The sequence below is a fragment of the Micromesistius poutassou genome (assembly GCF_964030765.1).
Source record: "Micromesistius poutassou genome assembly, chromosome: 10".
NCBI lineage: Eukaryota > Metazoa > Chordata > Actinopteri > Gadiformes > Gadidae > Micromesistius > Micromesistius poutassou.
In genome coordinates, this window is record NC_140280.1 from 18,399,111 (window position 1) to 18,413,984 (window position 14,874).

Here is a 14,874-nt window from a genome sequence, read left to right on the forward strand (position 1 = left end):
CATGATGACGTCAGTATATGTACAAATCCCACCATAACCCAATCCTATCACAGTGATACTGTAATGCAGTGATCGATAATGTCAATAAAATGTACTAGATACCACCGACACTGTGATCTGCACTATCTGAAAAAGTATTTTTAGCTTACACCATGCCTAATAATCAGGATTTACACATTTAAAATCAAACGATGGGGGAGGGGATAGAAGTAAAGTTGTGTTTCCCGGATGGAGATCTGACGCCATCTTTACCCAAGTGCTACCGGTGGCTATTTGGTTACAGTGGGGAAGCTGCTATCGCTCCACCAGGAATCACCAATTGGGACCAACGACCAACGATAAACCGTCTGTTTCAGGACACTATCGATAACTAAACACCGACCGCCATGGCAGACCGGGATAACGCAGTATATCAGGCTAAATTGGCCGAGCAGGCAGAAAGATACGACGGTAAGATCTGCAATATATCACGGTCAGCCCCTCCGCCGCCTGTATCCCCTTCGCTCTCTTCAGCAGGGGGCTGCGAGGAGCAGCAGCAGGTAAGGTGGTGGCTGGCGATGGATCCGCTTTTGTCAGAGATCAGCCAAGAAACAAAATGGCGGAAAAGCAGCCAGTGGATTTTTTTAATCAAGCATTGGATATAGTGGTCGGCGAACCGTGTGCCGCCGCCGACATTAGCCACAGGCTAAAGCACAAAACATAGCCGTACATGATGTTAGCATCTAGCTGCGCGGCTTCCTGTCAGGCTAGTGGGTCGTGGCTCACGCTGCCAGCAGCAGCCGCCACCACATCGCCATGCTACTCGCCCTACGGCTCACCACAGTTTAACGCAAGGTGGGGCGTTAATGGCGTAGCGGGTGTGAACGTTTTGATAGTGTGATCTGTTGTGCGATCTCTGTAACAGTTCAGCTAGATTCCCAAGCCGCAATTGAGCACATTTTGGGGGACATTTGGTTAAAAGTTGTTCGCAACCCTGGGACAACTTTCTTGTGCCCCCATAGATAGGACTGCACTGGTGCTGATGAGTAAGATCTCTGACGTGTGTTGGTGTATGACCGCTGGTGGTCCCTCACACCTGTCTATCTACATGTTGTACCGTATACGTATCCAAAGGACATGTGTATATTATGTCAGTAGGGCTGCCCCAGCATCTGCGCACAAATGCAGTTTACCATCATAGATCCTCAAGACACAACGTTAAAAATGAGTGTTCATGTTTGTATCATACATCCCTGGTAGAATGCTACTGTATAAATGTAGAATAATTATATTATATATGTTACAAGCAACCATTTTAGACTGTTGCTACACCTTCACATAACATCTATCCTGTTAGCCCTCAACGATGGGAGGAGTTTTGAGATGACAATAGCTGGCAAGGCTGTGTGCGTGCGTATGTACTGTCCACACCTTTTGACTCACCCTTTTTTAAGTGCTACACATCTAGATCTAGACAAACTAAACTAGTTTTGTGATTGCAATGCTATTGACTTCCCATGCTTCTTTGGGTGTGTCTTTTTATTTACTGCATGCCCAAATTGCCCTCCAATAACATGATCTGAAGAAAAGTCCAGATTTCCCTTTCCAATAGTCACAATTGTAAAAAGGCAGAGTATACATTGTGTTAACATTGATTTATGTTCCCAGTATCAAATTCATAATGTCTGAATATTTCCAATGTGCTTACCTAAATGTTTTTTTTAAATCAAGCAATACCCCCTAAGAAAAGCCTTGATGTGTGCAGTGCTCTATAGTGTAATGGATGGTTTCAGGAGAAGGATGCCAAGTTTCAACCATTAGGCCAATCTATAGTGCGGATACTCCATAAGGAGTCCAAAGCACTAATGCTGTGGTTGCAGAGCATTCAGCAGTGATTATTTAACCCCAAATGCAATTGATTTCAATGGAGTCAGCAATGAGTCATATGATCTACTTTCAATGAACTATTTTATTAAATGTCAGTTAAGCCAATCTTTCTTTTATGCAATGTACTCTTATAGGTAAGGCAAGGTATCACCTTTTTAGGAGTGCATTGACAGGTGTGTGTGTGTGTGTGTGTGTGTGTGTGTGTGTGTGTGTGTGTGTGTGTGTGTGTGTGTGTGTGTGTGTGTGTGTGTGTGTGTGTGTGTGTGTGTGTGTGTGTGTGTGTGTGTGTGTGTGTGTGTTGGAATCCGCTCCTTCCGCCCTTCCAGAAATGGTGAAGTCCATGAAGAACGTGGCTGGCATGGACGTGGAGCTAACGGTGGAGGAGCGGAACCTGCTGTCGGTGGCCTACAAGAACGTGATCGGCGCCCGCCGAGCCTCATGGAGGATCATCAGCAGCCTGGAGCAGAAGGAGGAGAGCAAGGAGGGCGAGGGCATTATCAAGATGATCCAGGAATACAGGCAATTGGTAAGAGAGGAGTTCCATGCTTACCATATGCATTAAGTGTTGGGAGGGACCTAAATGTCTTGAGGATCTTATTCGATTTCTTTTATCAGTACTTTGCGGTTGACATTAGTATGGTTGGCGCGTACTAGATTTTCCTTTTTAAATTGTTTAAGGGGTAATTGCTTATAATTGGGCCCGTCGAAAGATGCTTCGGCTTGCTCTGTGTTTGCAGTATTGTCATGACTCATGAAAATGAACCATCATCACTCTCGTATCAAGTTTCTTGCCACTGACTGAACGAATGAGCACAGAACATTCCATTATATCGTGTTCATTTCTTGCACAAAAAATCTGAAATATTAATTGAAATCTCCTTTTTCAACCTTCTTTAATGTCGTCCTCATAACCTTATTTTGTAATTTATTCCGATGCTTTAGGAATTTCTAAATGGTTAGCACAACCTTTTTAGCTTAACGGTTGGATGTGTAGTACGCCTGCATGTAAATGTTTCTTCTTCTTCATGTGTGGTGTTCAACCCCCAGGTGGAGACGGAGCTGAAGACTATCTGCAAGGACATCCTGGAGGTCCTGGACAAGCATCTCATTCCATCAGCCAACACGGGAGAGTCCAAAGTCTTTTACTATAAAATGTACGTACTAATGCGCGCACTCAGGCCTCCATTAAGAATCTGATTTGGATTTAAGATTGGCCGGCTTGCGGATAAGGGAGTGCAGCATTTGGTATTCTCTTGAAGTCACTACAGCGTCAAACCAACTCACAAATACAAAACAAACGCGCAGCTGTTTGGCTTTTATTAAGATCTGCAGCCGGACTCTTAGCAAGGTATTAAACCAACAAAAACTCTCCCCTTTGACCTTTTCAGGAAGGGGGACTACCACAGGTACCTGGCGGAGTTTGCCACGGGCAGCGACAGGAAGGAGGCAGCCGAACAAAGCTTGGCGGCCTACAAGTCTGCCAATGACATCGCCGCAGAAGGCCTGCCACCCACACACCCCATCCGCCTCGGCCTGGCACTCAACTTCTCCGTCTTCTACTACGAGATCCTCAACTCGCCGGACCGCGCCTGCAAGTAGGGAGCCTTCCTCTTTCTTTACTCCTTTTTCATGTTGTTTTGTTTATAACGAGCATTGTTTATTGTATGGGTTTTGTGTACACCCGAGGGACGGTAATTGGCAGCGACCTCACAATATAATATTCCAACAGTTCTTTAGTGCTGCGGTGATATTTATTGCGATTCTATAAAAATTTAAATACAATCACTCGTTTTTGTTTTTTTTCAATTATTCAGTGACTGAATCCCTGATTTGTTAAAAATGTGTAGGAACATCACAGCTGAATGAGAAAACCCAAGATTGCACAAAGTTGCTAAATTATTACCATCACAAGTGGTAATAATTATAAGTGGAGTGAACTACTCAACAGTGTGACATGTGTCTACATTGCTTGGTTCGCTTGACAAACTCAAACTGTGTGAATGCAAAAATGTATCAACATCACCCCTTATTCAGACCGAGTCTACCTAACTATGGAGTGGGAAAGCGCCCGTAATGTAGAAAAACAGTGCCCATTGAACAGTGCCCTTTTAAAGAAAAAAATGAACCTATTCTAATGGTGTCTGTCCTGTCAGGCTGGCAAAGAAGGCATTTGACGACGCCATTGCGGAGCTGGACACACTGAGCGAGGAGAGCTACAAGGACTCCACGCTCATCATGCAGCTGCTGCGCGACAACCTGACACTATGGACCTCAGACATGCAGGCAGACGGTGAATATGCTTCCCCTGCACCCCTCCCCCCCCCGGGCCTTATTGAAAAATAAAACCATTGTCTCCTCACTCTCTCTGTGTGCCATTACAAGAATTTTGCCTATTCAGGGAGCCGCTTGTTTATTAATTTTTCAGTTTTAGATCAGTTTGCCATTTTCACACAGAATAATGAGATAATATATTGAAGAGATCAAATTGCCTGGTCTGAATTTTAAGGGGAACCAAACTAGTTTTGACTGTCACAACTGGTTTGGTCTGAATTTTAAGAGGAACCAAACTAGTTTTGTCACAACTGGTATCTGGCCTTGAGCAGTGAGGTTGACATAGACAGCCTGCCTATATTGAAGTCTTTCTTTCGAAAGATTCACATTGCAGCCCGTCGACTCTGGACTATGATAGCGTTATTCCTGTTCTTGCCGTCCTCCGTTCCTTCCCAACTCTAACTCTATCTCTCATTCTCCCATGTTCCCCTCTGTAGATTCTTTGGAAAGCCCCTCCCCTTACCTCTCTAAATTCCTCCTTCAGTTTTCATTCATGTCATTCGTATTGTCTCTACCCGCCTTGATTGAGTCAGCAGTTACATTTGGCCTCATTAACCCTGCCCCGCTTCACCATCCATCTCAGTATTATTCAGACACTACTACTCTTAAAGGAGACATTTCTGTAGTTGTCACAATGGAGTTTAATAGAGCATGTATAATATTAGTTTCATTCACATGTGACATATAAGGGGTTCTGTCTCAGAATCTCTGCCTGCCACAGTATCCTTGTGAGTCCAGAATGCACTTTGGCGTGCCAATGATCTAGGTACAACTGCTGAGTGATCGCCTCATTGGAAGAGGAAACAGTCTGCTAGTCACTGTTAACCCGCCCGATTGGGCCCAGATGTGACTGATTGCACCCAGGTTTCGACATGCGGCCCCTGACTAGTCAGGCAGTGATTCATTGGTTATATTTATTTATTTATTTAATTTCTTTGAGCATAAACTTGTTAGCCTCAGCGATGGCGAAATGCTCACCAAATGTAAATAATTTCTTTTGATTTGGGACTGAGCTAATCCCCCAAGGCGAGGGGTATGAAATCAAGCACTGCAAAACTGCCGTTCAGTGTTGTACAATGCACCACTGGCTAAGCTAAAGTTGGATTTGCCAGCTTAGCTCTCCTAGCCAAGTCACCATCTCTCAGTCATCAGTGACAGTTTGCAAATAACTACATGCCTCATTATTACACATATCGGAAAGACAGGACCTGGGGTGTGTTGTACATGAACAAGACGTTTTAAATTCAAAAGCAATCATCAGGCGAACTGTTCATGGCTGCATTATACCTGTGACGTGTGTTGTAACAATTTAATGAAGTCATGTTTCAGACCTCCTCGCCGACTTTGATATATCTATTCACATTTCTCATCACATTTTGATGTAAAAGCAACCACCCGTATACTAACCCAAGAGAAGCGCATAGTGCCAACGGAGCGTGCTGGAGGGATGCATACTGGGTATACCATCTGCTCCTGGTCAATGCAAACAAATCAGAAATGCAAAAAGAATTGGCAGTTTGGACTTGGGTAGTGTGTGTGATGCTGACTGGTGCCATCTTCAATGGCAATGATGAGAACACTGTTTGAAGCTTGGCCAGTGTTGCAAGAGGTTGGGGGGAAAAAGGCATCCCCAATCTGATGAGCCAACTGTCTGTACTTGCTAATTAGCACAACGCCCATGTCCAAATAAGAGTTGGTGCCAAAACATGGCTTTACTTTAGAGTTTTACCTGGAATTGTCCTCCACCATTGGACTTGGTGTCCTACATTGAATAACTTTCTATTGATTCTCAGATTCATACCACTTAATGGCCTATCAGACAAGACATGGCATTACATCGGAGCAGTTCTTATTATGACAGTACTGTAAATTGTTTAGTCATTTATATATTTTTAACACCTTCAAGTGTGACATATATGATGACACTGCACTTTCTATTTTAAGATGGAAAATGGTATAAAATCCATGGAATAGTAATAAGTTACACTTAAAATACCTTGAGTTGAGATTGAGTTGCACCAAACCCTTAATGAAATTGGTGCCAGCATCAACATTTCAGGTGCCATTTTGATGGACACTGCTGTTATGGTTTCTTTGGGGATTGCAGTGGTCAATCATGATTGACCACTGCAATGATCCCCTCATAGGACTGTTAACCCTTTTTTGTTTTGTCAGAGTTGCCTGTTTACTGGATCTTTTTTGTTTAGTTTAATCCAAAGTTGGCTGAGCCATTCCAGTAAATATGATACTCTAGCAATGGTTGAAATGGCTGTGCATTGCACACACACACAGCTAATGGAGATCTTTCACAAGAACGGTGTGTGTGTATGTACGTTTGTATTGCATCTGACTGTTTTGCCAACAACCGTTTCTGGTCTTCGAATTGCAATGACAATCCACTTACTTAGAATAAGTTAGTGGATCCCTTCACAATCCCAAGTCTCCTGACTGCAGCCAACCACATGCAATACATCACCGCTACTTCCAGTCTTTGTTGTTTTCACCCGGTACCCACCCCAGCCGGGACCTGACCCCCTCCTGGGGCCTCTCTTTGTACGGGGCTCTCCTCTGAGGTCCAGTCTGTGGGCGATTGGTATTTGTTGTCTTTCTCTCATTCTCCTTATCTATATATGCAAGTCTTCCCAGACCCTAATGAGAACCTTGTTGTTTTTCTCCCTGAAGGCGAAGAACCGAGCAAGGATACGGTGCAGGATGCAGAGGAGGAGGCGGCCCAGTGAGACAACATGCAACGACAAACAAAAAAATACTCCTTATTCCTTCCAATCTTTTTTGTTTTTCATTTTATCATTGATTTCTTTCTCCTCCATTCCTGTCCCTCCAAGATGTCTGCCACCTTCCGTGTTACACCACATTGTTCCCCTTCTCCCCCCCCCACTCCCTCACCATCCACTCGTGGTGCCAGACTTCAGAGCGGCGAGCCGGGTGTCTTGCATGCCACCGGTACTTGCTCCCTCTAGCTGTGTTGGTGCCCGATTGCCAAAACTTTTTTATTATAATTATTTAGAGCTCATTCAATGCCACCAACAACCGTTAGGCTACCACCCCTCTCAGGGCTTCTCCATTTTATTTGTTTCTTTTTTCTTTTCTTTTTTTTCCTAGTTTAGTATTTTTCTTTTCTTTTTTTTTAACATTGCATTGCACTGGTAAACCTGCCAGTTAAAGACATAAGGAAGGAAATCAAAAGATCAATGTTACGGTATATTTCTCCTCTCCCAAGTTTGTTTGTTTGTTTAATTCTACCCTTTGAGTCGTTTCCAGCTTAATCCTGCCGGGTTCCTGTAATGTCCCCTTTACACATACATACAAGCAGACTCATACACAAACACACACATATACACAGACACACACACACACACACACACACACACCTCCCTTTGTTGCTTTCACTTTGCTGAATATGTCTTGCCAATTATGTCCACCTGTATCATGCATGCGTGTACGCAACAACAGGAAGAAAAGATAATGCTAAGAAGAAAAATTATAAGTGTGTGTGAGAGGGAGAGAAAGTTTGTCTTTATTCTGGAAAATGTAACGGGTGAATGTTGGAAGAAGAGGTGACGAGTGGTTTAAATAAAGAAAAAGGGATATGCTGTACTCTTTGCTTTCGGTAGACGTGAACCAAGGGCCCTGCTTATTCTTGGGTTGTCCATTCTAACCTTTTTTTTCCATTCTTGGCAAAGCAATTATTCTTATTCCTCATAACACTAGTGGTATTCCCCTCCCCTCCACCCCTGTTCCATCCTGTGTCCTTCTCCAGACTATGTTACCCTGTTGCTCTTATGTGGCTGCTGAGTTTCACCTCCAGGTCAAGCATTTCACTACAAGGCTGTCGCGCTTATTGCTTATGGCAGCTTGCTCACTAATGACTTGTTGTAGATGGAAGTAAAAAAAAATCCGTTATATATCAAACAAACCAGTTTGAACTATTCTGACTAGTGTAATGCATTTCTGTATTGGCACTTTGGGGGAGGGGGGAGGAAAGAGACCTGCAGAAAACGTACTCCCATGACTCTAGCTCTTTCACGTTTTTTCCTTCTGTTTTGAACCGTCTCTTCCTCGTATATTTGCTTGACCTGTGTTTCTCACTTCTGTTTTCTCTCAGTTAGTGTAACGTGAATCTTGATTTGTACTACTGACGGGAGCCACAAGCACCATCTGTATTCTTACTGAAACACAGCATGGAAATTAACAATAAACTTGAAAAAGAAAAAAAAATAAGGTCTATGTCACATTATTTTGTTCTGATGGCAATTTATTTAGAAGTCTGGCCACCAGAGAGCACTGCAGTTTGTTATAAAATGGTCGACGGACGCTAAGGGGTGTTATCCTGTTAGGATTATTAAATCCACAAAAAAAACATTAATAGAGCTAATTGAATTGTTCTCAATTTGGAAATTAATTTTCACTACATTAGCGCGCATGTTAAAACACAGGCCTACATAGACGCAGTGCACAAGTCATTAGTAATGGATTGCAACACACCTGAATACATGGACATTAAAAGGAGGGTTACGGGCTGAGTGCTTGGCTATGGAGTGTGATAATTGAATGCAAGGAAGGCAGAAGGACCCAAGTTACTGTTAAAACGGGCCCTACTGCATCTGAGGGTTCTGGGTTTGCGGCCGAATGGGAGGGGTGCTCCAGAATGGAGGTGATGCGATCTGATGGATAGATATCATGATAATACTTGGTGTATAACTTAAATTGAGAATCAAGAGAAGAGGGAGCGTTTGTGTGGTTTCCTAAAAGGTCACCTAATGCAAATAAAACTGCATTCCCTCCCGTGCATTAGAGAGAGCGTCAGGAAATGTAGCATTATCCCGGTCCACAGCAACGCAATTTCCGGTCTCTTGTGTATACAATCTTTCAATCCCCGGAGTGATAATAATAACCGCAATATAAACACGGAGAATAAATATTTTTTTGTTTTTAAATTATAAATTTGACCAGCAATATAATATTTGAAACATGTAACAGATCTCTCTCTCTCCCCCTCTCCACCCCCAATTACACAGATTACCCCTTGCATTACATTACATACATTAGTGCAACAGTGCACCTAAACCAGACTTTCAGAAGACTGAGGTTCAGGTGGCCGACATCACATCAACGTGCTGACACATTGCATGGATTTTTTTAATTATTTTTTTTTGCATGTCCTTTGATGTAAACTGGTCGACATTCTAAATGAGGGAAACCTCAATGTCCTACGAGTGTAAATAAAGGTTTGAAATGTCAACACTAAAACAACAGTAGCTAAAGCCGTTTCTCAAGTTTGAATTGAGCTGAGGTAAGTAACTCTAGTCTCTATTAGCCAGCCAGCCAGAGAGCTGAGCTGGAGAACGTGATGTATCATGTTAAGTGGAATGTAAGTTTGTCTAAGATGGTAAAAAACGAGAATTTAGGGAGAAGGACAATGGGCTTCTTGCTGATACTTTTACGTTATCGAGCAGCAGTAAACGCTGTGATAAATGATTGGCACTTGCTCTTGGAGAAGTCCGCCTAAATTCATCACGTCGTTTTGTCATTACTGCGTTCAAGACAACCGAGGAGAAAGCCGAATTGTTTAGGCGTGAACACTGGTTGAGGTAATATATATTCATTATAATGATATTCAATGTCGGGGATACAACTCACTGAACAACGTAATGCAGCACGCGCCGCCGTGTCGCTTGCTCGCCACTGAAAGCGAATGGATGGATTTAGTGGGGATGTGCTATTAGCATATCAGGAAAACACGCTCCCGATAGGCTAATGGTGGTGGTGGTGGGTTGGTCGGGGTGTGATGGATGAAACCGGCGCTGCCGTGAAAGACAGGTGAATGAGGTGCAGCTGTATCAAACGGGCAGCACTAAGAACTGCATCATTTTGACGCTTTTTCAGAATACAGACACCTGATATTTTAAGTGATCTTTTATGTCTTCCCATATTTAATCTTGTAGATGTTCAAGGGTGTGTCCAACTATGTGACGCCCTCATCCTAAATTAAAATGTCTCACTATGAGGGTTTTTGTTTCGAGAAGTAAATCAGCTAGCTACAAATGTATGTGAAGGGAGATGGCCAAGATGACGGGGGACAATATTTGAGTCGGCCATGCACCTGCCTCTCCTGACTTTGCCACCATTTCATGAATGATGTTAATGGTTTCCTCTAACCTTGCAGGTCTGTGATTGACGACAGCAAAGTACAGTCTCTGGTTGCTGGCTGCTAGAGAAAACCATAAGTTCTGCACAACGTGACAACATTGTGTGATGTCATCACTACCTCCAGTACTTCCCCTTTGCTGGTCCCCTTACTTCTCAGGGAAGAGCCCACGAGCCCCCAGGTAGGCTATGCCCCTAAGGGCGCACTCACACTAGGCATGCCATCTGTACCGCGCCCAAGTACATTTGCCCCCTAAAGTCTAGATTGTTTGGCTAGTGTGAGCACGCCATGCATACTCAAGTACAGTTCAATTCTGTGGCCTCAGTACACTTCGGAGAGGTGTGCTCAGGCCACGGTACAGATACTAATGAGCCGACACGCACACAGGCACTGATACGCAACCTATATGTACAAGAGGTAACTGTACTCAGGCCCAGTTGAGATTGCCTAGTGTGAGCACAGGCCAGCAGCACAGTGGGGGGGGGGGGCAATCATACTTGAGTACGATACAGGGCAACTTTGCCTAGTGTGAGTGTGCCTAAGAGTACTCCTACCTGTCTGACCCCAAACTTTCACCTTGGTTTTATTTCCTTTCTCTTTTATTTTCTCTGGAAATAGATGTTTTAGAATGTTTAAACCACAGATTGAGACTCAGTAGGCCTCCATGGCAGCGATATCATTTCTATAAGACCCTGGAAGTGTAGCAACAGAACTTGAGGTTGTTCCATGTCCATGGAAACCACAGAGGAGGCACTTCACATCCGGGTCTGAGGGCATCTGTGGATCAAGACACAAGCTGCTCTCTCTCCACCTGATTGCGGGGAGTGGATAGACGGAGAGGAAGAAAGAGGACTGATGGAGTGGATCAACAGGGGTTTGGACACCCAGTGATTGCCTTCATCAGCCATGAACGATGAGACTGGAAGGTGCTGCCCACCGTTGGTCTGGGGAGCGTACCATAAATTAATATCCATAGCATCAGCAGCATAGCTATCCAACAAGTTTTTGACACCCTATTGGTGTCTTTGGATCTGGGTGAGTGGGAGGAATTTGTCCATTGAATGTGTTTTACAATATAATAAGGTATGTCAGATGATTAAAATTGATGTATGGTTTCCTTTAAAGTTCACTTACCTCCTCAGGGAGAAGACATTGATAGAAGATAAAAAAACATTAACATAAAAGCTTCCTTCACAAGGTCATTCATTATACAATTAACCACACAATCCTCAGACATAGAGTTATGCTGCGGTTCTTAATTCTAACGTAACATTGCAATCAATATAATGCTGGCCATACAGTAGCACAAAACTAGCACATGGGGGTGCCAGTGGTAATGGTATCTCTTTTTCTCTATTCAATCGCTGCAGCTCCCTGCATCTGCAGAGCAGTGGGTAGAACAACTAGCCTATTATGTCCCACTGTGATTTGCGCAGAACTATTATTTTAGTCTGCTGTGTATGTATATGAGCAGCTAGAAACACGCTGGCAAACACACTCTGAAAATCAATTAAACCCCAAATGGTATGTAAAAAAGGCAAGCAAATTGCTCTACGATTATGTGTACAAGCGTCATTCCATTTAACTCATTGGAATGTACTACTGCACTTTGCATTAACCAAACCTATCCTTTCGAAACCGATTCACATGTAAGATATTAGGCAGTGGCTACTGATCTCTCTGTCAGGGATGGCGTGATTCATGAATCAGAACTGCTATGTGCATGGAGAAAGAAGTTTCAATCCTAACCAGTCTAACTACTGCTCCCTAATGTCTCAACTTGGGGCATGCATGGCAATATGCATTGCATAAGAAAGCCCCGATTGATGATAGAGTAAAAATTAAAAGTGCATGTTGCTGGATGTTTGCACATATTCAACATCCAGGCAGGGGTTGGATTCATATAGCGGGATTCACTCTTTATTTGGTCTTCTCTGCCAATTCCCTAATCTCTATCTTCAGCTCGCCCGGGGTTTCGTGATGGGAGAGGTAGCCTGCCATCTGTGTTGGGTTCTTATGGAAAAGAGAAATGGGGGTTACTGGTATACACAGCAGTCTTTTTCTTTGATCCACTGTTCTGTCGAGTTGCAGGTTTTTATTTATTTTGCCCTTCCCCATCATCCTCATTTCAAGTCGTCCTGACAACATCCTCTTGCCTTCCCTGCAGTCGGTCCTGCTGCCAACCATTTCACACCTCTTTTATCTTATTGTGGGGCCATTCTGTTTTCCTCTTGTACTTGTCCATTTTAACATCTCTTGCCCCTCTCTCTCTCTCTCTCTCTTTCTCTTGTGATTAGACCTGCCTGTGCATTAATAAAGTGCAGCCTGCCTCATTCTCTCGCTCTTTCTCTCCCTCCCTCCTTCCCTCCCCAAGTGGGATTAGACAGAGCACTAATTCCATCTCCAGTCCTACACTCTTTGAAGTTGACTGCCAGGGAGGGGGAAAAAAAAAACCAGGGCTCCTTGCGAGAGCAGCATTTGCATAATCCGGCTGCTCCTCTCGCGCGAGCCCATCAGAGTGGAGGATGAGCGCACGCAGCAGATACAACTATGTATTGGCATTATAATAATCCAGTCTCCCTTTTTCAAAGCATTTCCATTGCTGTGTTCGTGACTGGTGGCGCCAGGGATCAATGGATCATTGTCCTTATCGTAATCTGGCTTCCGATCTCCTCATTGTCGGGGAGCACTGTGCTCGTCACCCTTGGTTATTTTGGCACTATTATCATAATCGGTAATTACCACGTTAGCACGATGCTAATTTTGCCCATCGGAGGCTGACTGTGTTTGTGTTGCGTTATCAGCCAAACTGCTGCCGCACAGGGCCGGTCCCCCCGAGTGACGAGGACGCTGTCAGACGTAGGAGCGCCATGCGCTAAACTGTGATAACTGTGTCATGACTTCCCACCGGTCCCCCCCCCCCCCACGTCCCGCTGCACTGTTAAAAAGAATGGAGAGATGGAGCCATTCAAGGCAGATTAGGATGGGATCAGCCTCATGCATGCCTACCTTTCCAGATGTCCCACCTGTGATCTTGGTCAAACGTGGATCTTGCTATATTTGTCCAAATCAGAATCAGAAATAGGTGGGATGGCTTCACTCCTTAAAACCAAGTCTTCAATTCAGTCAAAGTCGGATAAATATAGATACAGGGTGCATGATTCAACTGAACACCTTTTAGTGACTGAACTGAGTGACGTACTCGGCTGCAATGCCATTTACTCGGTCGCAATGCCAAAAGGACAGGTTCAAATTAAGGTCAAATTAAAACAAGGAAAGTGTGGATGACTTCTAATCAGCAGATGATTACCTGCAGGTTACTTTAAATGTATGTCCTATGTTGTGCAGAGGTCTGCAGAGGTCTAGTCTAGTGGTTAGGATGCTGCAGTCCCAGCAGAAAGATTCTGGGTTTGAAACCTGAATGTTTCTAATCCACCAGGTCATTAATGAGCAGATACCTGAATTAATACAAAAATGGACATGATGAATGTAGTAAGTAGAGAGTATTACCCTCCCGAATTTAGGAGAGATGGAGTTTGTAAAAGCTGGTTGAAACAAAGAAAGTAGTAAGCGAGAGGGTTGTGTGTATTTGGTATTTGGGGGCATAGCTCTCAGTAGATCCTTCTGATGTGTGGCACCAACTCAATCCCCCTACGGACGTGAGAACACATCACTAGCGGGCATGTACACAGTCCCCCAAATCACTGTCTATAACATACCAGGGTGTCATCAGAAAATCCTATTATTTGTCTTCTTTTTTGCTACAGCAAGCGCTGCCTGCTAGACAAGCACATCACCAGGGGCTGTTATTGTGTGTATAGGCTACTGTAAACGGCAACTTTCTGTAAGCTCTTACCGACACCCCATGCATACTAAGTAAGCAGCATTCCAGTGTTGAATGAGCTCGCACGCTCGCCACAGATCCTCTGTGTCCTGCCTGCTAGTGCGTTCGGGTGAGCTCAGCACTTTGGCTCAGAGAACGGCTGTACCTGCAATGCTAGGGTGAAGGGAATGTTTGAATAACATCATAGCACATAGAAACACATATATTTTGTTATGGTTGGACATGTGAACAGATTTAAACAAAGTATGGTGAAGGAATGAAGAATAACAAGATGGCACCCTGAAGGGTGTGGCTTGTGCACATTTCATCTTTTTTGTCAATATATGTGTGTGTGTGTGTGTGCGTGTGTGTTTCTGTGTGACTTCTCAGTAAGCTTTCATTTTAAAACATATCTCACCTTTGCTATGTGCCTAAGCGGATTAAAAAAAGATGACTGAGTAAACCTTGTGATGTACGGATCAAGACGAAAGTTCCCACTATCAGACAGATGCCGGCTGCAGATCATTTAGCAACAGTCCTAATTGATTGTGGTATAAAGCGGTATGAAGCCAGTATCGGTATTGCGATGTGCTGCGGCATATTAACATTAAAACTTGGTACTGGGACAAATATGTGACAAATATGACAAATATGTCACACTACTGTGACATGTCTGGCTTTAATCTTA

General features: G+C 43.8%; 1 protein-coding gene across 1 annotated transcript; it reads left to right on the forward strand.

Annotated features, from left to right (window-relative positions):
• Positions 1-249: 249 nt before the first annotated feature.
• LOC311354048 (14-3-3 protein epsilon-like) lies at positions 250-8,423 on the forward strand. Its single transcript, XM_084473839.1, has 6 exons — positions 250-450; positions 2,193-2,392; positions 2,914-3,020; positions 3,255-3,461; positions 4,020-4,156; positions 6,880-8,423. The coding sequence occupies exons 1-6, from the start codon at positions 387-389 to the stop codon at positions 6,933-6,935; spliced, it is 771 nt and encodes a 256-aa protein (XP_084329965.1). The 5' UTR covers positions 250-386; the 3' UTR covers positions 6,936-8,423.
• Positions 8,424-14,874: the final 6,451 nt, after the last annotated feature.

Excerpts from the sequence above, each read along its gene's own strand:
- LOC311354048 (XM_084473839.1), top strand. The coding sequence starts at position 387 with ATGGCAGACCGGGATAACGCAGTATATCAGGCTAAATTGGCCGAGCAG. Across the intron at positions 3,021-3,254 it reads AAAGTCTTTTACTATAAAAT|GAAGGGGGACTACCACAGGT; the intron begins GTACGTACTAAT and ends TGACCTTTTCAG. Across the intron at positions 4,157-6,879 it reads CTCAGACATGCAGGCAGACG|GCGAAGAACCGAGCAAGGAT; the intron begins GTGAATATGCTT and ends TTCTCCCTGAAG.